This window comes from Nuphar pumila, chromosome 1, assembly GCF_984573655.1.
Source record: "Nuphar pumila chromosome 1, dmNupPumi1.hap1.1, whole genome shotgun sequence".
NCBI classification, from domain to species: Eukaryota; Viridiplantae; Streptophyta; class Magnoliopsida; order Nymphaeales; family Nymphaeaceae; genus Nuphar; species Nuphar pumila.
This window is the reverse complement of record NC_143249.1, coordinates 49,516,370-49,544,263: the sequence shown is the minus strand read 5'-3', so window position 1 is coordinate 49,544,263 and position 27,894 is coordinate 49,516,370. Positions and strand designations below refer to the sequence as shown.

At 36.5% G+C, this 27,894-nt stretch overlaps 1 protein-coding gene across 4 annotated transcripts in view; it reads left to right on the top strand.

Moving 5' to 3' along the window:
* Positions 1-27,894, top strand: part of LOC149848903 (zinc finger (C3HC4-type RING finger) family protein) — a 39,864-nt gene extending 11,970 nt beyond the window's left edge. Inside the window, exons 10-18 of one of the 4 annotated variants that reach the window (XR_016430520.1) lie at positions 5,661-5,699; positions 5,786-5,847; positions 5,945-5,981; positions 16,322-16,371; positions 22,245-22,314; positions 23,839-23,910; positions 27,304-27,377; positions 27,466-27,534; positions 27,622-27,894. Coding sequence is in view for 2 of the 4 variants with exons in the window: in XM_089997953.1 (XP_089854079.1) it covers positions 5,661-5,699; positions 5,786-5,847; positions 5,945-5,981; positions 16,322-16,371; positions 22,245-22,314; positions 23,835-23,910; positions 27,304-27,377; positions 27,466-27,534; positions 27,622-27,681 (537 nt within the window). In the remaining 2 variants the exon portion in view is untranslated. Of the gene's footprint in view, positions 1-5,660; positions 5,700-5,785; positions 5,848-5,944; positions 5,982-16,321; positions 16,372-22,244; positions 22,315-23,834; positions 23,911-23,990; positions 24,022-26,815; positions 26,998-27,303; positions 27,378-27,465; positions 27,535-27,621 lie in introns of those variants that run through there. The other 3 variants (XR_016430519.1, XM_089997953.1, XM_089997960.1) reach the window with 3 other exon arrangements.

The following is a 27,894-nucleotide window of genomic DNA, read 5'->3' as shown; positions in this document are numbered from 1 at the left end:
GCTTCTTTGAATTTGAAAAATCCAAGGATGTCACTGAATACTCGTTTTTAATTGATCCAACTTCAAAATCCAATGAATGTGATGTTGGATGTGACCTTGACAATGATTAAATTCCTATTGTTGCTGAAAATGATGATAATGAAGAGCAAATCCATAGGGATGTTAGTCTACAATATTCAAGACGTAGAGAGCAAAATCTTCTATGTGCATTACAAAAATACTCTGAAGTCTCACCTAGAAGAACGTCTAGAATCTCTAAACCTCCAGAAAAATTTGTGTCTTATGAATCTTTTTCACCCACGTATAGGGTCGCCATTATATTAATACAATCATATGTTGAACCATCATCCTATTCTCAAGCAAAAAATCATATAGAATGGATAGAAGTCATGAAAATAGAATTAGATGCACTAGAAAAGGCCAATACTTGGACGATACAAGATATTCCTCTGGGTAAGAAACCTATAGGTTGTAGGTGGGTATACAAAGTCAAAACCAAAAGTGATGGGATCCTGGAAAGATATAAGACCCGTTTAGTAGCAAAAGGATATGCCCAAGAGTATGGCATCGATTATGAAGAAACATTTGCTCCTGTGGTCCGTATGACCACTGTTAGAACTTTAATAGCCTTGGCCTCCATTAGAACATGGCCTATCTTTCAATTAGATGTCAAAAATGCTTTCCTGAATGAGAATCTCGTTGAAGAAGTATACATGGAAGCCCCACCTGGTATTAGTATCCCTAAGGGTAAAGCTCTTCGTCTAGAAAAAGCTCTTTATGGTCTTAAACAGGCTTCAAAAGCCTGGTATGACCGATTTAGTCATGTTATGCTTGATATTGGTTTTCAACCTTGTTTAATTGACACTGCTTTGTTTGTTAAGAAATTTGATGCAGACATCATTCTTCTTCTTCTCTATGTGGACGATATGATCATCACCGGAGGCGACAAACAGGGAGTTGATCCCAATAATAGACACTCAACTACTGGTTTTTGTGTGTTCCTAGGTGAAACCTTAATTTCGTGGAGGTGCAAGAAGCAGCAGAAGGTCTCTCTTTCCTCCACCGAAGCTGAATACAGAGCCATGGCAACCACCACTATGGAAGTTGTTTGGCTCAGACGATTGCTAACGGATATGGGAGCTAAAGCAACGCAAGCTTCAAAGATGTGTTGTGACGACAAAAGTGCGATCTATATTGCAAGCAACCGGACATTCCATGAGCGCACTAAACACATTGAGATGAACTGTCACTATGTCAGAGAGGAATACTTACATGGAACCATTGATCTGCCATATGTTACATCAGAATATCAATTAGCAGACTTCTTCACCAAGCCTCTCGTTGCTCCCAGATTTCACTTCCTCTTAGACAAACTTTCGCTCATTGTACCGTAAGTTTGAGGGGGAGTGTTAAAATGTAAACTGTAATATATATATATATATATTATTTAATATTATTATATTTTCTTTTATTATTTTCTTTTTCTATTTTTCTTTATTTTCTTTTTTAGCATCTAGTTCAATAGAAACTAGATATTTGATCCAGTCAAGTTCCTGTTGGAACTTGACTGTGCAAATAGCTGTTGGACTGTAGTCCAACAGCTATAATAAATGTTGTTGGACTATAGTCCAACAGCTATAATAATAAATGCTGTTGGACTGTAGTCCAACAGCTATATTAAGAGACGTTGGAATCCAACGTCTCTTTTGGAGAGCTCAAAATGAGCTCTCTTCTCTCCCACTTTTTTGTATATATAGGGGTGAACCCCTTCAATGTAAATCACCATGCTTCTTAAGCATTTTGTTTATGAATAAAGTATTATTTATTTTTCAAGTGTTCTTCCTTTTATACCCTTTCAAGGGTCATGCTTGTAGTGTCTCCAATAGACACTTGTTTGTGAGTTATTTGTGCATTTGTTGAAGACCACCATTTCATTACAGTGCCAACTTGTGGGTGGGGCTTCAGGCATGCTATGCATGCATTGGCGCATGAGTGGTGTTGGCTTTGATGCCCGGCATCGTCGTAGCTGTGAGCTGTACTAGTTTGCCACGAGGTGCTTGGCTTCTCTGCATGTCTATCGTGCACATGTCTTTGTGCACGGCTGGTGCTTTTCGGGTCTCTGTGTTTGCTTTCCCTTTGTCGCAACGGAATCGGGTCCCTACTCGTTGCTACCAGCACAATTGCAAGGTTCCTTGTGCATCTTGCTAGAGGGCTTGGTCATGCGGTTTGGCAGGCCACACTGCAGCATGCTATTGTTGTTGGTTCCCTTGTCGCTATGTGGGCTCTCAGATGTTCAGGATTGGGAGTCAAAATAGCTCTCCTTCCTAAAATGAAGCAAAAATTGGAATGGGTTTTGCGTTAGGGCATTTACAGGTGTATCATCGGGTCCGATTCGGGCCCGACTCAAGGAACACAAGAAAAACAAAAAAAATGTTAGAAAATGCGAACAAAAGCCATTTAAAATTTAACCCGGGGTTTTCATGATGAAATGGGTCATGTATAAATATGATAATAATAAATTTAATTTAATTAAAGGTTAATAATCCTATTTTAGACAAAATTTTGATTTTAAAGTTGATATTCTATTAAATTAAAATGTTTTCGAAACTAATTTTATGAATAAAATATCCTTTTTACGAAAATATTTCGAGAACCATTAAAATATATCTCGTTAAGTTCGAAACACCTCAAAATGCCTAAATGGGTTTGTGACTCATTAAATTTTTTAAATTGAATACTTTAATAATATTTTATTTACAGCAATGATTAAAATGACCATTTTACCCTTTTTTGTCAGAAAACTAGAATTAAACGTATAAAACACATAAAATTTACAATAAAAGATAAAAACACATTTTTAACTCAAAATAAGGTAATTCCTTTATTTATTTTCTCTTAAAAGTTTACAGATTTTATAGAACCTCTCAAAGATTCAACCCCCTTACAAACAGCTTATTAGAGTACTCTCTTACCTTTTAATTACTAGACCTGATATAGCACACGATGTTCACACAGCTAGTCAATTTCAAAGTGTTTTCACTTCTGTTCACATGAGAACAATTTTGCGCATTATTAGATATATTAAAACTTTTCTTACTTGAGACCTATTCTTGTATGCTTTATCTACATTTGATTTAATTGCTTATAGTGATGCTGACTGGAGAGGTGATCCCAATAGTAAATACTTAATCACAGGTTTTTGTGTTTTCTTAAGTGAATCTCTAATACGTGACGGTGTAAGAAGTAACAAGTTTCACTTTCGTCAACTGAAGTTGAATACCGGGTCATGGCTACAACCACGATGAAGGTTGTCTGACTACAAATACTACTGGCAGGTATGGGAGTTTAAGTGACAAGAGCCTAAAAAATATGTTGTGACAACAAAAGTATGATATACATTGCCAACAAATGTACAAACATATCGAAATAGATTGTCACTACGTCCGAGAGGAGTATGTGTAATGAAACAAGAGTGCATAATTACAATGCCAACGAAGGGCTACACAAGTGCACAAATATACTACGGTCTCTAATGGACTGATGACAATATCATAAAAGAGATACACGAAGGCACGAATTCCACAAGAGCACAAAGGCACAAAACCCACAAGAATACAATAGAAAAATAGATCTTGTATTAGCGTATGAAATGCTTTATAATATATATTTTTTGTGCTTTATTTATTTGTAGTCAAACTAGCCATTGGACCTAGTCCAATGGCTAGAGAGGGCTTTCTCTCTTTACTCTCTCTTTTCTCTCTCTCTACCTTGTATATAAATAGGGGTAAACCCCTTTGTTCATGTATGCTTCTTGGATATTTTGAGATCGTTAATAAAATAATATTTTTTATATTGTGAGTCTCTCTTGTGTTTGTCCATTGTGGGTTTTGTGAGTGTGCCCTTAGAGGCCACATTTGTGCTTGTCCATTTTGTCTCTTGGTGAACACTTTGTTCGTGGTTAGAGGCTCTTGAATCATTACACCCTTAGGGTCGCCAATCAGAAAAGGGCTTATTTGTTTCAACAAGGGGGAGAACTGCAGGAAGTGGAAGATAGCTCAAGGCTTTCCAGTGTCTGCCCTTTTCTGTCTCCAAGGAGCCTTTTCATAAGAAAAGGCCACTCCTGCAAGAATACGTGGGACCCACTGTACTGCCGCGTTGGCCGCCTGTTTCCTGCAGAACGTGTTTGCTTCACATCCTGTGGTAAAACATCCCTTTTTCCATGGGTAACAGGTGGCCTTAGTTACCATTCCATTATCAGAGTTGGCCAAGGGCCAACCTTATCTTTTGTCAGAATTCTCCTTCCATGTGTTCTATAGGTGATTCGTTTGGCCATTGGTAGACTAATTTACAGGTGGAAGATTTGTTGCGAGAATGATGGAAATTTCAAGGGGTATATTCACATCGTGGATGTTTTGGTGATTAAGAACCATAGGTCAGTGCTTCAGATGCAGGATTGAGGGATCCATTGCGAAGGTGTTGCTCAATTTGCCCCTTGATTATGTCAATAGTCTATGCAGATTTTGGACAACCACCTTAGTTCTGTATCTCATAGTACACTCTTCTTTTCCTGTTTAGTGATGATACGTTTGGTTCTTTTTGGGAAGAGAAATCATACTCTTCTTTAAAATAGAACACCAAAAGTAAAGTGAGACAAGTTTCTTATCAATGGGAACCAAATGTTGAACCTATATGATAGATTTATACTTGATGGCCTTAAGACAACTGCAAACTTTACTGAACCCTTGCAGTCTTTTTTATGACTTCTGAATACTTTTTCCAGACTACAGTGAAGATTTATGCTTCTATAACTGGATGATTTTATGCGATGCACATAATTTTGTTGGTTGATTTTAGTCGTACTAATTCCTTAGGCGCATATTCTGTTGTATTTATGAGTCATGCACGCCTTATGCTAGGATTGGTTTTGATAGGAGTTAATTAACTCTCGGGATGAGCTTCCTTTCTAAGGGCAGGGATTTGCTCAGCAAGTGCATGAGTTGCAGGGATGAATTCTTGTTGTATCCAGGTATAGGGTCATTAGACTATGAGTTCATGTAAGACTTATAGGCTACTTATTGGTTTGTGGCTCTCTAACTCACATTTCTCTATATTCAACTGTTTGATCCGCGATCTGGACATTCTAAGATGTCAAAATACATATCTGTATGTATATTACTTGTTGGTCAGAGTTCAAGTGAACAAAGCTGGACACAAATTTTACATTTTATATCACTTTGGTGCAAATAATTGACACACACAAGTATGTATCTTTGTGTATCTCTGCATTTCTGTGTCTGTATATCTCTGTCTTTGTTTAAATATGTTTGAATAATCATTAAAGTTTTAACTGAACATTATCAGATTTTACATTTGATAGCACCATATACAAATAATCAATACACATTCACGAATATGTGCTTCAAGTGTATCCTGTTTTTGCATGTATATTTTGGAAATAGACCTTCTCTTGTCACTGCAAAGAAAGAATAACATGTAGTGGGGGGACAATTTGTGTTGTGTGGAAACTGTAGTGTAATATATAATGAATAAAGTTGTGCTCGTTGAGAAGCTTTTAGCTTTTGGTGTGGTTCTGTCTCTTTTTATCTAGAGTAAAGCTTGAAGGATTTGTTTTGCATTGTCCATTTTATAATTTGAAACAGGTGAGGAGGATAATGGAAGGAAATAGACGGATGGGAATGGTATAGAATCACACAAGCTTGTTTATGTTCTTGTTTCTTCTATAACCGTCTTTCTAATATCCTGTCTTTACATGACTTAATTGCAGGTTGTTATTGATCCTTCTACAGGTTCCATAGCAGATTTTGCTTGTGAAGTGGAAATATGCGAGTGAGTGTTGGAGCTCTTCTCTCTCTCTTTTGTTGTTTATATTGTCTATGATTGCCATGAAGCTCACTAAATTTACCAACTGTTCTACTTGTATCAGATGCGAACCACTTCCAGATGGAAGGTTTTATTTAGAGGTGATTCAGTGCACATTTCAACCATGAATATCTTAATATGGAATCTAATATATTATGACTTCAAGAATGCAGTAGTAAATATTCTGACCTCGTGAATCTAATCTATTGAAGACTTCTAATTAGTTTCCGTTTGCATCATGGTGATTCATTTGTACTTTTTTTTTTCATATTTGTATATCTGTGACACACTATAACATCAAATTCTTTAATGTTCTCCAATGTTGTAGCAGCAACCTATGATTTGGTCTTGATATTTCTGGTGAGTATACATTATATATAATATATATGTATGGATGTATATATGAATCACTAAAATATGTTTACCGGAGTGTGAACTAGGTATTTCCAACACTTTTTTTTTTGCGAAATTCAGCCCTACTGATGCATTCAGCATGGTCCTTTTGTTAGGAATCGACTGTTGGATCGTGTATTTTTTATGAAAAATGCGATTTTTGGATGGTCGAATATTTGCGGGAATTCTGAACTGTCAATTTTCAATCCTTAAAAGATCCTGCTTATGCATCATAATCGGCCTATCCGAGAGCTGGTCCCCATAAAACCGAGCATGTAGATCGCATCTGTGTGGTGAGATTTAAGAAAAAGAAAAAACAAAAAAACCCATGAAAATCTCAGTTCACACTCCGGTAAACATATTCTAGTGAATCATATATATATATATATATATATATATATATATATATATATATGATTAAAGTAATTAAGCAAAGGACATTGGAGGGAACCTTGTCTCTTGGAGGAACAAAAAACAAGATGTTGTTTCTAACTCAAGTGTTGAATCAAAATATACAGCCAAGGCACTTGGAGCTCATAAGGGCATCTGGCTTAAGCCAATTCTTGGGTGATTTGTTGTTGAGGTTTATCTGCCTATGATTGCAATAAAAAGTCTATTACTATTAAAGGTCATTTTTATCCACTTTTGGATTGACTAAGTTGAGCAAGTACTAGATGTGTTATTGGAATCAAGGTTGTATGTATCATATCATTACCCGTATTGGTCGGGCACAAAGTAACACCGTACCGTAAACGTATCGTAAATTTTTAATAAAAAAATTCTAAAGTTTTCAAAAAAATCTAGAAAAATCAGAAAAAATTAGCAAAAATTCTAAAAAAGTCATATCACATAAAACAATGATGAATTGCACAAAACACAACCATAAAATCACATATGAAGGCAACTACATAATTTAAATTAATAACAAACTGATATCTGACAATGTAAATAAAAGACAACTATATAATTTAAATTAATAACAAACCATGTATCATACTTTTTGATGAAGACCTACAATATGTTGCTTAAATCTATGCAGTCTACCTCTAATATTAGCACTATAAAACAAACATTTCACATTCAATCGTAACCCTAGTTGTTGTAACGACCCCAACTCATACCTTTTAAAAATTACGATTTTTTTTCTTCAAACCATTGCGAAAATCTTCTCAAGGACTCGGGGCCTCAGGGCCTTTACAGTTCCATTCCCTAAGAAAAATCAGAGTGCATGAACAATTTATTTTAAAGAAAAATAAAGCAAAGCAGAGCCACGTTGTCCATCAGTGAAGCTGTCTAGCAAACATGAAACACTCGTAGCCCTCCCAGAAGCGAGTCGCTTCACTGATCCCCTGCGGCTGCGAAAATCACAAAAGTATGGGTGTCAGAAATCCGAGGAATTCTGTGTACGAATCTCTCCAATGAAACAAGTAAGCATAAAGAATACAGATAAGAATTCATGCAATAATTTAGAGAAAATACATTTATGACAAATCCATAATTTAGGCAAGCATGTAATTAACATGGAGCAATTGCTAAACAAGAGAAAACATCTTATATCAACAGTGAACATTAATCAAGCATTAAAGATATGCTATTATGTGAAAGAAAACAATATCATGCATTCATCCATATATCATAAGTAAATATGCATGATCTAGTACAAAATAGAAATATGCATGACTTCAGTGCAATGCATGAGTAAATTATTATCTTTTATTAGAGTTTTCTTTTTATATGCATGTCTCTATTAAATGCACACAATTAAGTTCTTCTTCTTAATTACCGTTGTCCGTAGATACACTAAATGAGTAAAATTTTTCGAGGTCAAGTATGGTTCTTAGGGTAACTTAGCACACAAGTTGTATTTTATTACTCAGCTCCAAACTTAACCCTCAACCGAATCACTTTCGGAACATTAGACCTCTACATCTGATGTCGGGACACTAAGGACCTCTACATCCAATAGTGTCACTTTCTGGGTATACCAAAACAACAACTGTGTCTACACACCACCCCTAGATAAAATAACGGACTCTCCCTAAAACCGTGGTTAGGAGAAAAAACTTCAATATCGGGTTTAGGGGTAATCAATAATGCACACGGAGCTTTTGTATCCTCGTGGTCTCCCAAAACGAAACTCTAAGATTCTCATTCTAACGACTGAAGATCGCAGAACGTATATTATTTGTTCTTTTATCTTTATCTTGTTATTAAAGGCCAATTATTTAATTTGCAAATCAGCATGCAAAAACAAATGCACAAGCTCGCATATTCTCTTACGAGAACCATCATGAGACCATCGCCCGCAGAAAAGCATAGAACAGTGCAATAATATTAATGTGATTTTTGTGATGCATGTAAAATAAATAAAGAATGAGCGAACCAAATCTCGAGGCCTACCAGGCCCACGATGATTAATTTCGATCATCGATGCACCATATGTAAAAATCATAACGATAGGCAATATATACAATGATGTTGACATTTTTCCAAATGCACAATCATTCATACCAATTTGATAATGTGTATAAGCCACCATAATCATATGCATGTGTTCACCATCCATGTGCAATTCATATACTTATGACAAGTGCACACATTCACTTAATGCACATATTCATGTCAATGCATTTTTCCACCTGTGAACATTCATGCAACTATATACATGTAAACCTACATAAATTTCATGTATACTCAAACATTGGAAACCAGCTTCATATTAACATTCTACTTATGTCATATCTGTTAAATATGTATATGTAAATGAATATATTTCTGTACTGTATTGTACCACTTGTACAGCATACTGTACTGTATTGTACTACTGTACTGTATTGTACTGTATTGTACAACATACTATACTGTATTGTACTATTGTACTGTATTGTACTGTATTGTACAACATACTGTACTGTATTGTACTATTGTACTGTATTGTACCACTCGTACAACATATAAATATCAATGGAAAGGGGAGAAGATATTATTGCCGCCCAACATTTTTTTTCTCTCTTCCCTCTTACCTCTCTCTCTATCTCTTGCTACGATAGTAAGGTGACTCCCACATCTGATTTCTCACATGGTATCAGAGCAAAGGGCGTGGTAATCACGATCATCTGGAAGGCCCCTAAGGACCTTGACGTGCGTTTTTGGGCGTTCTCAAGGAAAGTGTTTTTTTTTTTTATTTCGACGTCGTTTCTTCATTTCCTCATATCGTGCATCTTTTCCTTCTTACATATTCTGTTATCCCCAATTTTATCAACCCTAATTTCTGTTTTCCCCAAATTTGGGAACCCTCATTTCTCAAAAGTGCCTCTTTTCTCAAACTTCTTGTGATTTCTTATCTATTTCTTGCAATATAGTTGATAAATCGTACATTCTGCACGATTAACTAAAAAAAAATCGTGATTTCCAAAACTCAAAAATTTTTGTCCGTACGGTTCTGTCCGTACAACCTACGAATTTCTGTCGTGCTGTTTGATTCATCTTTGATCTTCTTCCCTATGGATTCTAAAATCAGCCCCGGATTTCTTTCTCAACTTGTTTCTCACAAATTAACTCATGATAACTACTTACTTTGGAAACGCCAAATTCTGCCGTTTATCCGAAGTCATGGTCTTTCCGGGCATCTGGATGGGGGATCACCCGCCCCACCTATGACTATTACGCAAGAGGTAACTGGTAATGATGGGAAGGTGAGTTGCATTGCTATTCCAAATCCTGCGTATGATGTTTGGTTTCAGAAGGACCAATCTGTGGTTGCCTATTTGACTGCCACGTTATCTGATCGTATATTACAAACTATCTCTGACCATTTTACTGCTGCAGAACTATGGAGACATCTTGCTCACTCTTATTCACAGGTTTCACAATCACGTGCACTTCAACTGAAATGGCAGTTCCAATCTATGCGAAAGGGAACTAAGACCATTACTGAATTTCTAGGGGATATCAAAATTATCATTGATCAGTTGGCCGCTATTGGATATCCTGTTTCTGACAGAGATGTTGTTCAGCAGGTATTGGGAAGCCTTGGGCCCCAATATCGTATGTTTTGCACTGCATTACAGGTTGCCTCTACACTTCCATGCTTTGAGGATTTACAGGCCAAACTCCTACAGTATGAAGTTAGTTTGACTCAAGATCATCTTATTGATGATCCTCATCCTGTCATGTTTACATCTGGGTCTACCTCATTTCGTCCACCTGCTGCTCATATGGGTCGTGGAGGACTCCTTCCTACTCCTACTGCTCCACCTGCCACTAGAGGTACCCGTGTCCCTACTTGCTTCCATTGCAACAAGCGTGGCCATGTGAAAGCAGATTGTTGGCACAACCCACAGAATCGCAACAAGGCAGGGAGGCCAGGACCAAGAGCTGGACAGATGAATGTTAGACAGTTTCAGGGGCAGCCGCAGGGAAATTTTCGAGCACATCAGGGTACTGATCAGGGACAGAGTGCAGGGTTGCCACATGATGTGCAACAAATTCTGATGACTGCATTTAACAACATGAATTTGCGTCAGAATGATGATGGAGTTTGGTATATTGATTCTGGAGCAGCCGCACATGTTACTTCTGATGCAGGTAAACTTTCCAACATGGTTCCTTATATTGGCACTGGCACTATTGTCACGGGAGATGGTTCCCACCACCCTATTTCTCATACTGGAAATGCATCTCTCTCTTTGTCACAATCTACACTACCATTGAAAAATGTCTTACTCACTCCTGCCATTGAGAAAAACATTTTATCTGTTTCTAAATTGGTTGATGAAACAAATTCATCCATGGAATTTACTCTGTCTTCTGTTTGTCTTAAGGACCTTCGAACCAAGAAGATGCTCGCTAAGGGTGAACGACGCGGAAACATGTACGTCTTCGAAGCAGCCCCCGGGACTTTGAAGACGTCATCTACCGTGTCTCCATCTTTTCCTGCTTATTTGAGTCAGTCTTCTTCTGTTATGCAATGTAATAAGCCAGTTTCTTGGCATCGTCGGTTAGGTCATTGTAGTCAAGGGTTCCTTGACAAATTGTCTTCTCAGGGTTTTATTCCCAAAGTCAAATTAGATCATAAGTGTCCTAGTTGTAATGTCTGCAAGAGTCATGTACTTCCCTTTCAAAGTATCAATAAAAGAGCTTCCAAGCCATTTGAAATTATTCACTCTGATGTTTGGGGCCCAGCTCCTGTTTCATCTCTATCTGGCTCTCGTTATTATGTGTTATTTCTTGACTCTTTCACTCGTTACACTTGGATTTACTTTATGAAATCTAAATCTGAAGTGTTCAAACTTTTCAAACAATTCCATGCTCTTGTTCAAAACCTTTTCAATTCAAATATCACTTATTTCCAGTGTGATGGTGGTGGAGAATACATATCTCATGATTTTAGTGAATATTTAAAGGACCATGGCATCACACGTAACTCCTCTTGTCCTTACACTCCACAACAGAATGGAGTAGCAGAACGTAAGCATCGGCATATTGTTGAAACCGCGTTAAGTATGATGCACAATATTGATATTTCTTTCTCTCTTTGGACTGAGGCCTTTCACACTGCAGTGCATATCATTAACAGGTTGCCTATGGAATTATTAGGAGATCAGTCTCCTTATTATTTGCTTCACGGTTCTCACCCTTCTTATGATGATTTGCATGCTTTCGGATGCATTTGTTATGTCCATGTGGATCATTCTTTACGTAACAAGTTTCAGGACAGAGCAATTCAGTGCAGATTTCTAGGATATGCCGATGGGTATAAAGGATATAGATGTTATGATCCTATTTTGGGTAAGATTAAGGTGTCTAGAAATGTTGTTTTTGATGATGACCATTTCAGCACTTGTGATACTTCTCAGGTATATGAGCAAACTACTTATGATCCATGGCTTTGTGATACTTTGCTATATGACTCTATCAGAGATCCTGTTGTTGATGAACCAATTCAGTTTGAAGCAGACAACTCCATCATACAGGATGCACCTTCACGGTTTTCAGGTTTGGTTTATGCCCGTCGAGGAGCCCCTTCAACTCCATCTCACGAGGCTCCCCCTCTTCGACGATCCACACGTGAAAGGCATCCTATCCATCGTTGGGTTAGTTACAACAATTTTTCTCTTGACTTTCAGTTGTTTCTAACCAATGTGGCCAAAGAGAAAGAGCCGTCTACTTTCCATCAGGCAGCCCATTCTCGAGCTTGGGTTGAAGCTATGAACGAAGAAATGGCAGCACTTCATGAATGTCATACATGGGATATTGTTCCTCAACCTGTTGATAGAAATGTTGTTGGTTCCAAATGGGTTTACAAGATCAAGCGTAAACCAGATGGTAGCATTGAAAGATATAAAGCTCGCCTTGTTGCACGCGGATTCACACAACAATATGGGCAAGATTATGAGGAAACTTTTAGCCCTGTTGTCAAAATTGGCACCATTCGTGTGATCCTCACTTTGGCACTTCAGCATGGTTGGTCTCTTAGCCAGTTGGATGTCAAGAATGCGTTCCTACATGGGGACTTGAAGGAAGAGGTGTATATGGAGCAACCTCCTGGATATAGTGAACATGATGCGGCTACATGGGTTTGTAAATTGAGAAGGTCTCTTTATGGTTTAAAACAGGCATCTCGGTCTTGGTTTGAGAGTTTCTCCATGGAAATTCAGCAGCATGGCTTTTCTAAGAGTATACTTGATCATTCTTTATTTATGTATAAGAATGATCATGTTACTACTTGGGTTCTTATATATGTTGATGACATCATTATCACTGGGAGTGATGATGCACATATTGCCTTGGTCAAGTCTTTACTCATGGCCAAATTCAAGATGAAGGACTTAGGCCCATTGCGATACTTCTTGGGAGTTGAAGTCGATAGACAAGATGATCGACTCACTCTAAGTCAACACAAGTATACTCTTGACATTCTTCACACCACTGGTATGATTAATTGTAAACCTCTCAGCACCCCATCTGTCTTAAATCATAAGTTTAGTGCAAAAGAAGGCCAATTATATCATGATTCCACTTTATATCGCCGCATTGTTGGTATGTTGCAATATCTTACATTTACAAGACCTGACATTGCTTATGCTGTAAATCAAGCATCTCAGTTTATGCATGCTCCCATTGATTGTCATATGGAATGTATTAAGCGTATTCTCAGATATCTGAAAGGGACTATTGGAGATGGATTGCTCTATCACAAAGATGAAAGCTTCACTACAGGACACCGTTTACTTACATATTGTGATGCAGATTGGGGTGGGGACCCTGATGAGCGTAGGTCGGTTTCAGGATATTGTGTTTTTATTGGCCCAAATATTGTCACTTGGAGTAGTAAGAAACAAAAGGCCATTGCTAAATCCAGCACTGAGGCAGAGTACAGGGCAATGGCAGCAGGGACAACTGATGTCACTTGGGTACGGCATCTTCTTCAAGAGTTGAATGAACCTATCTCTTCCTCTTTGCTTTTATGTGATAATCAAAGTGCCATTAATATTTCTTTTAACCCTATTCATCATTGTCGCACGAAGCACATTGAGATTGATCAGCATTTTGTTAGACAAAAGATTGAAACAGAAGAAATTGAGGCTTCGTATGTCAGATCAGAAGACCAAGTAGCAGACATCTTCACCAAAGGATTGGTTAGTCATCAATTTTGGTTACTTAAGGGCAAGTTGAGCATGATTGAAGATCATCCTCAACTTGAGGGAGGCTGTTAAATATGTATATTTAAATGAATATATTTCTGTACTGTATTGTACCACTTGTACAGCATACTGTACTGTATTGTACTGCTGTACTGTATTGTACTGTATTGTACAACATACTGTACTGTATTGTACTATTGTACTGTATTGTACTGTATTGTACAACATACTGTACTGTATTGTACTATTGTACTGTATTGTACCACTCGTACAACATATAAATATCAATGGAAAGGGGAGAAGATATTATTGCCGCCCAACATTTTTTTTCTCTCTTCCCTCTTACCTCTCTCTCTATCTCTTGCTACGATAGTAAGGTGACTCCCACATCTGATTTCTCACAATATCCCATCAAGGCAAGTGAAAAATCACATTCACAATATAAATGAGATTCAAAGTGCATGTTTGGAATATAAGCTGAAAGTCTTATGACGAAGCCAAACCCATTCGCTCTAGGTTTGCACATGCATTGATAACAACCTGGAAGTAACATAATACTAAACCATGTCATGTCAAGCTAGAACATGTGAATAAGGCATTCCCATTTTCGGCATGTGCTCAACTCAAAATGCACACACTCAGTTAAATCTGAAAAATTTTAGATACATCACAAGGCATATATATATATATATATATATATATATATTCTTTCCCTTTTTTTTAAATGACTGTGTGCAGCCCCAGCCGAGCCCCACTCGGCTGCGCGGTCAAGGTAACCCTGCACAGGCCGGGCCTGTGCAGGTCTGGCAGGGCCCCCCCTACTGGGTCATGTACAGGGTTGTCGGGCCAGCCCAGGCCTGACAACCATTGCACAGGCCCTATCAGGGCCTGTGTAGGCTGCTGCCAGGGCCCGGCAGTCAGCCGAGCCCTGCTCGACTGGCTGTCAGCCAGCCCAAATAACATTCCCTTTTTTTTTTAATCACACCCACTTACCCAGCCGAGTCCACTCGGCTGGGCCTATAGGGCTTGATAGGCCTGGTGACCGGGCCTGTCAGCCCAGCATGGAGACTAACCGGGTCTGGCCAGACCACAAGGTGGTATAGTTTTTTTTTTTGTAATACACCCAGGCCAGCACCCAACCGACCCAGTCAGCTGGGCCTGACAGGGTACTGCAAGGCCCAGGCTGGGCCTGTGCACCCCATTCATTCATCAGGATGAAATCAGTACAAAGGTAAAGATGACAAAGGATATAAAAATAGCCAAGAAATAGAATAGATTGTAATACATGTTTTAAAAGCAAGTCCAACAAGGAAAATTTTCTACACAGTTCATCACCATGAAAAAAACATTTGATCTTAATAACATAAAATCCTTTTTTTTTTCCAACACGAAGTCCATTGCAAAAGCAAAAATGCTTTCATGTTAACAACTATGCCATCATCTCATAATTGGAGTCCAGATGAATGAGACGAGTGATCCAAATTTGTTTGGTAATTCCATTCCCTCGAGGTTGCCCAGGATGAGGGCATAAGCAGTCAGTAACAAAATAATGTGCAAAGAAACAGTCATGTAAGGTTTTCACACATACTTGGTGTAGCACTACTACTGGAACAACCACCGTGAAATTATGTACGTTCTTCTAGATCAACAATAAAAACAAGAATTTGTTTAACAGTTAAGATCCACCATCATACTGTAAGGTGATGAAAAGTGACATATGTCCACCTAACATAGCAACTTTATTATGAGATGAACAGCCATAAAATGTCAGATACCAAAATTAGCCAGGTCATTGTTCACAATATTTTTTTTTGGGATAATCCAAAGGAAATCTCCTTGTTTTTTTATTCCGAAACACCCAGCCCAACCAACCCAGCTGACAGGGCCGATTGCCCAGGGCTGGGCTTTTAGAAAACCAGATTTTTAGAAAACCCTTTTCACTTACAAATATAGATTCAAATCAGGCATTAATATGCACGCAAGCAAGACTGCATTATACATGTAATAGACAGATTTTTTTTTAAGTACTATATCCCTGATTCATGCCCAGCCGACTGGCAGTCGGCTGGGTTTAAAACTAGGCCTGCACCCAGCCAACCTGTTTCACCCATGCATATATTGAGGAGAACTGTCAGTGCATGTCAATGTTTAGCAGGTTTCCACATTGTGCTTAGCATATTTGCAAATGTCTAGTCTGAAATGACAAATGAGAAGCTTTCTTTTGGAGGACTATCACATGAATTGATTTTTTTTTTTATAGAAGGCTATGTTTAGTTCTGGATTTTCTAATTTTCATGCCCCTCTTCACTTTCTCTTTAATATGATCTCTTTCTCTAATATAACATTGAGTGGAAATTATTAGTAACTATCAGTATGTGCTTGCTATGTATGTTGTGATATAGGTTGAAGGTCGAAGGAGATTTCAAATACGTAGAGTTTGGGATCAAGATGGGTAAGCTTTTGAATGAATGTATATCATTTATTTCACTAACTTGATGTGATATTTTTTATTTTGTTATGCAACAAAATTTACTTTCATGTCAAGCTATTAGTTTTCTATTCTCTACTAGGCATAATAATAATGCCATTAGTTTTCAAGTATGTTGGTGTTATTTGTGTGTTAGTTGTTTCTCTTACGACTTCTGAACATGAAATTTCTTGCGATAAGAGCTTGCATAATTTTTTGTTGCTTTGAAATGGAGTCTGATACTAGATCTGTAGCTTAGGTCTGTATGATCAAGTTTAAAATCCAAAGCTACACAAAGTGATACATTGATGACAAGGAAGCAACAAATTCAGAAGAGAAAATAAAATGAACAAGGTTCTCTGTAAAAAAAATGGTATCTTAGGGTGGAAGAGAGAGATTTTTTAACCAACAAGTAAATTTTGTTGCTTTTATTAAAATCTGTGAAAGAGTGAAGAGACAAACAAAACACACTGGACAAGTGGTCTGTAATGAAACAACAAGTGTGCAAATACAATGCTACAATGTGGCTACAAAGGTGCACACTCACAAGAACAAGAGCCACTAATAGGCCAAATACAAAGAGCCACTAAGGGCTAATCACACAGACTCTCAAAAGAGACTAAGAACATAAAAAATAATAAGGATTTTATTGAACAATGTTTGGCAACAAGCATAAGAATTACAAGGGGAAGGAGTGCCTTTAAATAGGCACTCCATGTACCAAGGGGCTGGCCAAACTAGCTGTTGGGCCAGGGGCTGCTTCAACAGCTAGTTGGACCAGCACCCAATGCTGTCCAGCATTAATTAAAAAAAAATATACAAAAAAGACAAAATATAAAAGGAAGTAAAAAAACAACTCTAAGAAGTTGAAGAATGCGGAAATACAAATTACAAGAGAACTCTTAGAAGAGTTTAACAAAGCGCCAAGTAGCACAAGCATATAATGTGCACAATACACAAACCCACTAAGGGGCAAATGCCAAAAGGCAAAGAAAATATTATTAATGAGTAAAAAAGAGAGAGAACATAACTACTTTACATGAGGGAGAGACCCTTTATATATAAGAAAAAAAGGAGCTCATAGAGGAGGGCCATTGAGGCTCCCATTATAGTCGTTGGAGAGCCCCAACAGTCATATTAATGACCGTTGGGGACCCCAACGACTATAAGTGTGGGCCCCCCACTGGTCCCATTACATTTAAATATAAAAAAAGAAAAATAAAAAGAATACAACAAAAAAATAAGAAATAGAAAATCCTAAGAAAAATAAAATGTATAGTAAGAAGACCAAAATACCCCTATTAGGTATTTTGATATAAATAAATGAAGAAGAATATATATATTCTTTATTTATTTATATCAAAATACCTAATAGGGGTATTTTGGTCTTTAACACCCCTCCTCAAACTTTACGGGGAGAAAACCGAAAGTTTGCTAAGGAGAAACAAAAAGCGAGGAGTTGAAAGCGCCTTGGTGAAGAAGTCAGCCAACTGATATTCTGATGTGACATAAGTTAATGTAATAGTTCTCCTGAGGTATTCATCTCGAACACAGTGACAGTCCATTTCAATATGATTGGTGCGCTCATGGAAAGTATGGTTGCTTGCAATGTAGATCACAATCTTGTTGTCAGAACACATCTTCGAGGGAGTTGAGATGAGAATCCCCATATCACAGAGAAAACTTCTAAGCCATACAATTTCCATGGTTGTAGTTTCCATGGCACGATATTCAGCTTCTGTGGATGACAAGGAAATATTTTGCTGCTTCTTGCACTTCCAAGAAATAAGTGAATCTCCTAAGAAAATGCAAAGTCCAGTAGTTGAGATTCGATCATTAGGATTACCTCCCCAATCTGCATCAGGATAAACAGTTAAGTCAAAAGATGATAAGAAAATCCTTTTTGAGATGATGTTCTTGATGTAGCGCACAATTCTCATGACAACGGTCATATGAATTGTAGTAGGAGCATGTTGAAATCGGCTTGCTGCATGAACCGCATGAGCAATGTCCGGTCGGGTGATGGATAAGTAAGAAATCCAATTAATTGACGGTAAGGAATAGGATCATCAAGTAGAACACCATCCTCAAGTTTTAATTTAGCATTTATAACTTCGAGAGTGTCTACTTTCTTTTCATCTGAAATCCCCGACTTAGTGCAGATGTTCGCGACCAACTTTATTTGGGATAGAATGTATCCACAAGATGAACAAGCTACCTCAATACCTAAAAAATATCTCAGAAAACCCAAGTCAGACATATCAAAAGTTTTCTTTAATATAGACAATGTCATTTATTTCCTTTTTGTCACTTCCGTGATGATCGTATCATCAACATAAAGAAAAAGGACTACAATAGAATCACCTATTTTCTTAACAAAGAGAGCAGTGTCAGTATAGCAAGAGACAAAACCCAAATTAATTAATACATTGCTAAATTTATCATACCAAGCTTTTGGGGTTTGTTTAAGACCATATACTGCCTTTTTTAATTTTAAATTTTTTTCATTTAAATTCATGCCAGGATGAGGTTTCATATAAACTTTTTCACCAAGTTTTTCATTCAAAAAGACATTTTTAACATCAAGTTGATAAAATAGGCCATTTCTTAATAGATGCTATTGCAATGAGGGCTCAAACACTAGTCATTCGAATAACTGGGGCAAAAGTCTCATCATAATCTACCCATACTCTTGAGCATATTCTTTGGCTACCAATCTAGCCTTATATCTTTCTAAAGAACCATCACTTTGTGAAAGTGTCTTCAATAAGATACTATGATCAAGACTTTAATATTCTTGATAATAAATACATGCATACATGCACAATAAGAACACTTAGAACATTTGTGCACAAAAAGCACAATACAAATCTCACAAATGCACAACAACGTAAAAGTGAAATGCAAACACTTTATAAATCACTTGGGCTTTGACCCAAAGCCTTGAGATTACAAGAAGGGGAATGCCCCTATTTATATACAAAGAGGAGGACCTTGGAGGGGCCAACTCATAGACATTGGAGCCCCTCCAGAGGTCACAATTGTGACCGTTGGAGGGGCCCAATGTCTATAAGAGTGCCCCCCCCAAGGTGCATTGACTTTAGTCAAAAGAAAATAAAAAATAAAAAATAAAAAACCAAAATTACAAGCATATTTGTAAAATGAATATGCGCAACAATTGAGAAATGACTAAACTACCCCTACGGTTAATTAATAAAGAAATATATATTTTATATATATAATTGGGTAGATACATATACATATATATCTTATATGTATATGTATCACCTTTTATATATATAAAATATATATGAGATTACAATATTTGATACATAATTTAACACACTTTTGGTTTTTACCTTAAAAACTCATCTACGTCCTATGGGTTTTTTTCTTTGTGGAAGATCAACTATTTTCCAAGTTTGAACTTTCTTAAGTGCACTAAGTTCATGTTCCAATGGGCATATTGTTTGGCATCATTATAATCAGATGGTTCATAAAAGGAGTGAAGAGCTATTAAACAAGCTCTAAAATTTGGTGAAAAGGAATCATAAAATACAAATCTATTTGAAACTTTAGAAATACGATTTGATCTTCTTTGTGAAGATTCTTCTAAAGATGCATTTTGAGAAAATTTGTCAAGGGCACATGGATAATTATTTTCATTTCTTCTAGTATAAACTTGTGTATTACTTGTTATATCTTCATTTATGTTTTCATGTAAATCATTTCCTTCATTGTTAAAAGGTTGTACATTATGATCATCATTGAGAAACTCAAGAGTCTCAGTAGAGTTTGATTTATCTTCTCGAGGTAACAAGTCAAATAGAAAAGAATAATCAACATTCTCTTTTGGATTATTTATAAAACCATTTTCTTCTTCAAGAAAAGTAACATCCTTTGAAATATAAAGTTGGTTATGCAACAAGTCAAAACATCAGTATCTCTTTTGTTTTTCACCATATCCTAAGTTTGTTATGCAATAAGTCAAAACATCGCTATCTCTTTTGTTTTTCACCATATTTTAAGAAGACACATTCAATAGCCCGTGAAGAAAGTTTATCGTTCTTGTGAGTACGAACAAAACATTTGCAACAAAAAATTCTTAGTCTTTTGTAGTCGGGAGACATATTGTAAAGTTTTTCAAAAGGGAAAAGATTTTTTAAAGATGATGAAGGTGTTCTATTAATTAGATATGTTGAAGTTAAAACGACTTTGGTAGTACATTGTCATTGTTAAGTTATTCTGGTGCTTCTTGAATTGAAATTAAGTGAATGTTCCAGGTAAATGTGATCTCAAGGCAAAGATATATGTTGTGTTCTGTGCAGGAGAGAAAATCCATGTCTTATGAGCCTCAATCTTGATAAATGGATGTGCTGGACCAAAATTTTCATGTCTATTCGTTAAGTATTAGGTTCATTTCAAAATAGTGGCATGAGGAAAATAACACTTCCCAAGTTCTGATGTAGTGATAAAGCTAAAAATCTGCAGTTCTTGTCCCTGAATTCTCATGAGAATTTGGCTTCTTTTTTTTCCTTCCTCTGCATCTTCACTAGTAAATATTAGCAAATAATAGACGGAAAAAATGGAAAACAGGGCAATAGGAAAAAGTAGAAACTAGATACATTTCTGTGAGAAGCAAAAGGGACCCAAAAAAATGTAAATTTTCCTTTCTGTTGCTCCTTTCATACTCTTCTTTTTCTGCTGCTGCTGCTGCTTCAGTTTCTTCAACATACAAAGAAACACTACTCTGAGGTGTTATAAATGACACTTATAGAGGTCATAAATTTAAGTTATTGATAGGAACAGTCTCTTGCAATAATGACAAGAAATCAATATATTTATTTTTTAAGTATAAAAGTTTAATAATATATCAAAGCAATCTACTGATTTTAATGTATGTGACATGGGTGCTTTCAAATGGCCAATGTACCATGTCGATGCTGGTACTTCTAGGTGCTGATTACGGTGCTTGTTTCTGTGTACACATACACAGGTGCATGCTCACATGCATACAGATGTACCTTCGTGCCCTTCTTTTTTAATATGCTTGTTGCAGACTATGCCCCTAACTGTATCATGTAAATAGTTTAATTGATATTAATGTGATAAATTTCAATTTATTTTGAAAACATTTACCATCCAGATATTGAATATTAAACTATAGATGATTCATATGTTCTGTGGGGTCTATAAACATATAAAAAATGGGTCATATCTGGTGTAGAGAGTCTATAAACATGCTTAGAATGAAGTCATATGGTATTATTAATGCAGCCAAAGCATATGATGGTGTCTTTTAGGTTGTTCCATGCTCTGTCAAGGTAGGAATAAGATGGACCTGGAATCATATAGAAATGAATAGAACTTATAATCTAGCGTAAGAAGCTAGTTGTGATGCTAGTGGCAGTGATGCTGAGAAAACATTATTTGGATGCCTTCTATTCACATAAGAAACCTTTGAAAATTATTGATACAAATATTATGGGCACACAAAATCTGTACCAAAAAAGTGTATAGTACCAACAAAGTGATGAAAAAAGATCCTTAAATGCCAGTTTGCTATATCTCGTATATAAGTTTCACATACATCAGCTACATAGGTATTCTTGTGGCTATTCACATCCAAGTTTTGAAAAGGGTTGGAGTTTATAACATGGTCAGGTCCTCGAGAGTATTTTTTGCATAAGGCTTTGAGGGGAAGTATCACTACAACTTGAACCTAATCCTTAAACTATGAGAAAGTGTGTATGGACTGCCATTAATCCTTGTTTCCTCCTAGTCTGTTAATCCTTGGTTCTTCCTAGTCTATTCTCATAATTAATAGCTTGAAGATGGTGTTTTGCCTTTTTGTGTAGGTACCGAGTTGCAGAAGTTGAATGGATTCAAGATATTTATCCATCAGAAATGAAAAAAGAAAGAGAAGATGTAAGTATATGCATAGATGGCCAAAGATTCTATTCTCTCTCTCTCTCTCTCTCTCTATATATATATATAAGGGAGTAGCTGCCTACGACAGCCTACCACGACCGAAGGGGGGGGGGGGTTCCTGGTCGTTTTCCCCAAATCTGACTACGCAGATGCGTTCGGCATGGTCAATTTGCTAGGAAACGACACTTGGATCGTGTTTTTTCGATAAAAAATCTATTTTTTAACCTTGAATATTTATGATATTTATACAAATTTCACACTGTCTATTTTCAAACCTTATGAAAACCTAGTCGCACATCGGAATCGAATGATGCAAGAGTTCATTCCTATAAAATCAAACATGTAGAACACATTTGTACGGTCAGATTTGAGAAAAACATGAAAAAGAACCCTTCAAAAGCCCTGTAGGCAGCGGTAGGCACGGATCAGTGTAGGCAGCTAATATATATATATATATATTCCATTTTTATAAAATGGCTCATTTCCCCAAGTTTTCTGGATTTTGTATTGCTGAAAACCGACCTGCATGCAAGTGTTTATGGCGATCCAAAAATCAACGGCTATGAATGCATCAATTTTTTCCAACTCAAAAAGCATGTTTTTCATCGAAAAATAATGATCTAAGGGTCTATTCCTACTAAATTGAGCATGCTGAATTTGCAATGTTAGATTAAGTCAAAACTACTTGGTTCGTGAGACTCCAGCTAGATTGTTGGTACAAACGACTGTTTAAAATATATATATATATATATATATATATATATATATATATATATATATATATATATATATATATAGAGAGAGAGAGAGAGAGAGAGAGAGAGAGAGAGAGAGGGGAGTAGGTGCCTACCAAAGTTAGGAGTCTACTGCGAGCGAAAGGGGGTTTTTGGGGTGTTTTCGCAAATCTGACCCTGCAGATGTGTTTGGCATGGTTGATTTGCTAGAAAATGACACCTGGATCATGTGTTCTTAATGAAAAAAATGTGAATTTTTTAGCTTGAATATTTATAAAAATTGTAGACTGTCGATTTTCAAACCATATAAGAACCTACCATGTGTTCGAATCGGATGATCGTAGAGTACATTCCTATAAAATCAAGCATGTAGAACACATCTGTATAGCCAGATTTGAGAAAAACATGAAAAAAAAACCTTCAGAAGCCCGATAGGCTGGTGGTAGGCACGGATCAAAGTAGGCAGCTACCCCTACTCTCTCTCTCAATCTCTCTCTCTCTCTCTCTCTCTCTCTCTCTATATATATATATATATATATATATATATATATATATATATATATATATACTTGGTGTTAGATGTTCTTGGGTGTTTCCTGATTGAATGGTGCTTAAATGTGGTTCAGAGTTTTTCGTTCTGTATAATGTTCATAAATGTGGAAAAGGTTCTGAATAGCTTTTATTTGACTAGTTGATGGCTCTATTAGTTTTATCTTAACACATATTTCTGCCATGAAGCCTTTACTTCAGAGATTCACGATGATTATTTCCTCTAATATTTAGCTAGATCATCTTGTTAATAAAGCATCAGAGTTAGTTCGGAATTGGATTGCTGAGGCAAGGCATGCTGCACATTCAGGTACAGAATCAAGTTGATTGATCAGTTGACTTTAATATTTTATTAATCATTTGCATTTATGGATCTTTTTTCTTCTTTAGGTACAGATCTAAGAGATGGTATTTTCCTTTGGTATGAATGCCCACTAAGTTGCCTTGATGTTTTTTATGGGTTTTTTTTTTTCCAGCTATGCATGTTTCTTTCATTTTTCTCTTGATTCTGATACTCATCTCTTTTAAGTGGATGTGTCAAAGAAATTATTGATATTCATATGACCTTGCATGTTTTGGATATAAAGCGAAGTACGCAGAGAAGATTGTTGTAGAACTCATGTGAGGAGAAATAATTTTGTTTCTTAGATTTCTTAAGGACATGGCAAGAAAGAAAAAGAATTGGCCTCCTTTTTTTTTTCTTGCTGTTTCCTGAAAATTGTTTTTCCAGACTATATGGGTCCATATTGCCTTCTGCTGCTTCTATTGATGCTTCCAAATTGCGATATACCTTACAAAGTCCCCTGAATAATTATTCTTCCTTACCAAAGTATTTCATGTTAAAACATAGAATGCAAACAATGAACTATTTCTCTAATCCAATACATGGAGTTTGATTTATGAATATCATGAATATGGGGTCTAGGACAATAGGATATAATCTATGTCACACGGACTCGGCTAGGGGGTCGACGCACCCGTGTCGACATGCCCCGACACGGGTGCGGACACAGACACGGTCAACCAAGTGTCAGACTCGGTCAACGCACCGGGGCAGAGTCCGTTCTCATTTTGGACTCGGTCAACTTTGACCGAGTTTATTTTTGTCCATTTTTAGGGCAAAAAACTAAAAAAATTGATATATATATATATATATAGCCGTGTCCCCTAATGGGCACAACTTTGACCGAGTCTTATTATTGTTATATATATATATATATATATATATATATATATATATATATATATATATATATATATATATTTTTTTTTTAAATATATATACATATATATAGCCGAGTCCTCGTATCCAAAATTTTTGAAATTGCGTAACCCGTATCGCACCCATGTGACATAGGATATAATCAATTACTTCCATTAACCATGCCGTCGTAAATTATCATATGTGCTCCATGCTCATTCACCCACCATGAAACTTCAAATGCAATTCTCTAAGTTGCTTGATCAAGACCATGACTTCCTAAACTTTCTTGTTGTACGTGCTAGATAGGATGAATTATATATATATATATATATATATATATATATATATATATATATATATATATATTAGTGCTTCTATGGTGGTACTTTACCACCATAACTTATTGTGGTACATGCTTGATTTACATAGATCTAGGCTCCAAATGCAAAATCTATCCTTTGGATTGTGTTTAACATGCTTATTTACTATTTCAAGGTATTAAAGTTGACTGAAATATGATGCTTTATACCATTTCTAGACTACCCTTATTTTCATGAATTGTGATCCATTGATTTTCCTTGTCTTAAAAATAAGATCTTATGATGTATTAGACATGATAAAACCTTCTAATATAGTAAATAAACCATGCTAAGCACATCTGTATGGTTAGATCTGCTATTTGGTGTCTAGATCCATACAAACAAGAGTATGTACCACCATAAGGTATCATGGTACAGAACCACCATATGTTTTCCCTATATATAACCCTAGTCAAATTCTTCTTTCAAAATTTCCTTTACAAAAGTATATATAATATCCTTATCAATGAGACCAAGGATGATCTATTAGACTTGAACTCAGTAACCAGACTGTTTTTTGTATTTGGTTGCTGACTGCTTGTAAACTTCATCTACTATCACATTGGGCACTCAAATCTCTTTTAAATATCACTTTGCAACATCAAAGCGCTGCATGCCCCACTGGGAGGCTTCCTGCCATAAACAGAGGTGATGAAATGGCTTGGTGTTATCTATTGGGATCATCATCATTACATGAGAAATCACTATGCTATTGGATATGAAATATGCAAAAAGATGTTATCACGGATGATCTATTCTTCCTGCAGATCGTCCTAATCTCCCTCTTTTTCATACTTGTGAGAGATGGTCATGGGAATGTATTTGCATGATTTTGGTGAAACTGAAGTGTGCTATGTTTTCTACTTTTTTCTACCTTTCCCATTCAAAAGGATCCACGTTAGGCAGATTGACCAACCCCTAAAACTTGCATGACTGGTTTGCGGCCTCTTGTTCATGGCAGTTTGCAAAGGAGAGATCCCAGTTTTCTACCCATAGTGACAAAAGTTAAAAACGGCAAAATATCAGCAGCCAAAAACTCACGAGAATTTTTTTTTTTTAAATCTTGTGTTTTTTGGCAAAATCTTGGCAATAGAAAACAAATTTTTACAAGGAAATATAAATAAAAAAATATTTAAAAATAAAAACCACAGGTTTTTTATGATAAACAGCCAATAAAAACATAAATATCGCGTTTAAAACACAATATTCATGTTTTGACAAAAAACTCTTGAAAATTTGAAAATGTCACAAAGAATCTACCATTTTTTACTCAAGTAATTTCTCGCGATATTTTTGCGAGATTAAAATCTTGCGAGATTTGTCACTATGTTTCTACCATATGTTCACGGTTCACCTCATGAAGCTGGCATTAAGACACCCATGCACCTCTCCTGGACTTGCCTTTTTGGGCTACTGCCATGACTCGAGGAAGCTAGTTGCCTCTATATGGATTGGCTTACGGGAAACACAAGTTGGCTACCTTGTGCAAGGAGAACATGGAGCTTTTGAGCCTAGTGGCTCTCATGTCATGTTGGCTTTGGAGTAATATGAAATTTATGGCGGTGCTATATAACTGGAATCTGCCATTTCATCTGCAGATTCAAAGCTTGGTTCAATGTTCTAGTTGTGTGCTCTCTTTTTTTTTTTGAAAGGCAAGCTGGGGTTAGGCAGACCCCTACCAGTTATACAACTATACCATTGGGTTTTGAACCTGCAACGTCCCAACACAAGGTGAGGTGCACTAGCTGCTCCTAGGAGACAACCGGAGCCCCCATTGGTAGAAAGGAAAGTGGTGGGATTTGAACTCAGGCCACTTTCAAAAGAGTCTAAAGACTTACCCAGTAAGGTAACACTTTTGTGTCTAGTTGTGTGCTTTAGTATCATGGCCAAGGCTTGAAATTTCTTGGAGGGGAAATTGAATCACATATGCTCTCTCTCTCTCTCTCTCTCTATATATATATATATATATATATATATATATATATATATATATATAATAAAACTAATGAATGCACATGAATATTGGATGTGTAATTTCTTTGTCATCCCTTCTTGAACTTCTTTTGCTCGCTTGCTGCCAAATTGCCCTCTTTCCATTTAGTTGTTTCATTCAGTTCATCAAGGAACTGTTGCCTTGCAGATCCTCGGAGAGCTTCACTTATGCGAGCTGAATCAATACCTCGACAGGAGGACCCTGAACGATTTAGTTTCTGGGTAGGCATTTTCATCCTTGCTATATGTTAATATATTCGGCACGTTTGTGCCTGTATTGATCGTTTCCCTCCAATTTTTGGGTGGGTAGCTTGTTAATCTGTTGAAGTTGAGACCTTCAGAGAGACTGGATCTTCTTCGCTTAAGAGATACACGTGAGGTACATCCTTGTTTACTGCGTTTTGATTCTTTCTTGTTGGAACTCAGTTAATTCTAACAAGAAAATGACTCTGGTATTGTTGTGCAGAGGATATCACGCGCACTAATATATATGAGATCGGAAGAACTAAGTTGTCGTGTCCAGTGAGGGAAGAATGTACATCCACAAACAGCTCATTCATTTGTTGCATTAAATCCTCACGAACAAAGCAGCTATGCTTGTTATCTGAACAATATATCATATAAAATCCTGTTGATAAACATTACTAGAATGTTGATCTTTGTGTGTGTTTGAGCGCTTGCACGGGCTAACAAGGTGAATTGAAGGAAATAAAATAGTGAAAATGATATCAGCCTGTCC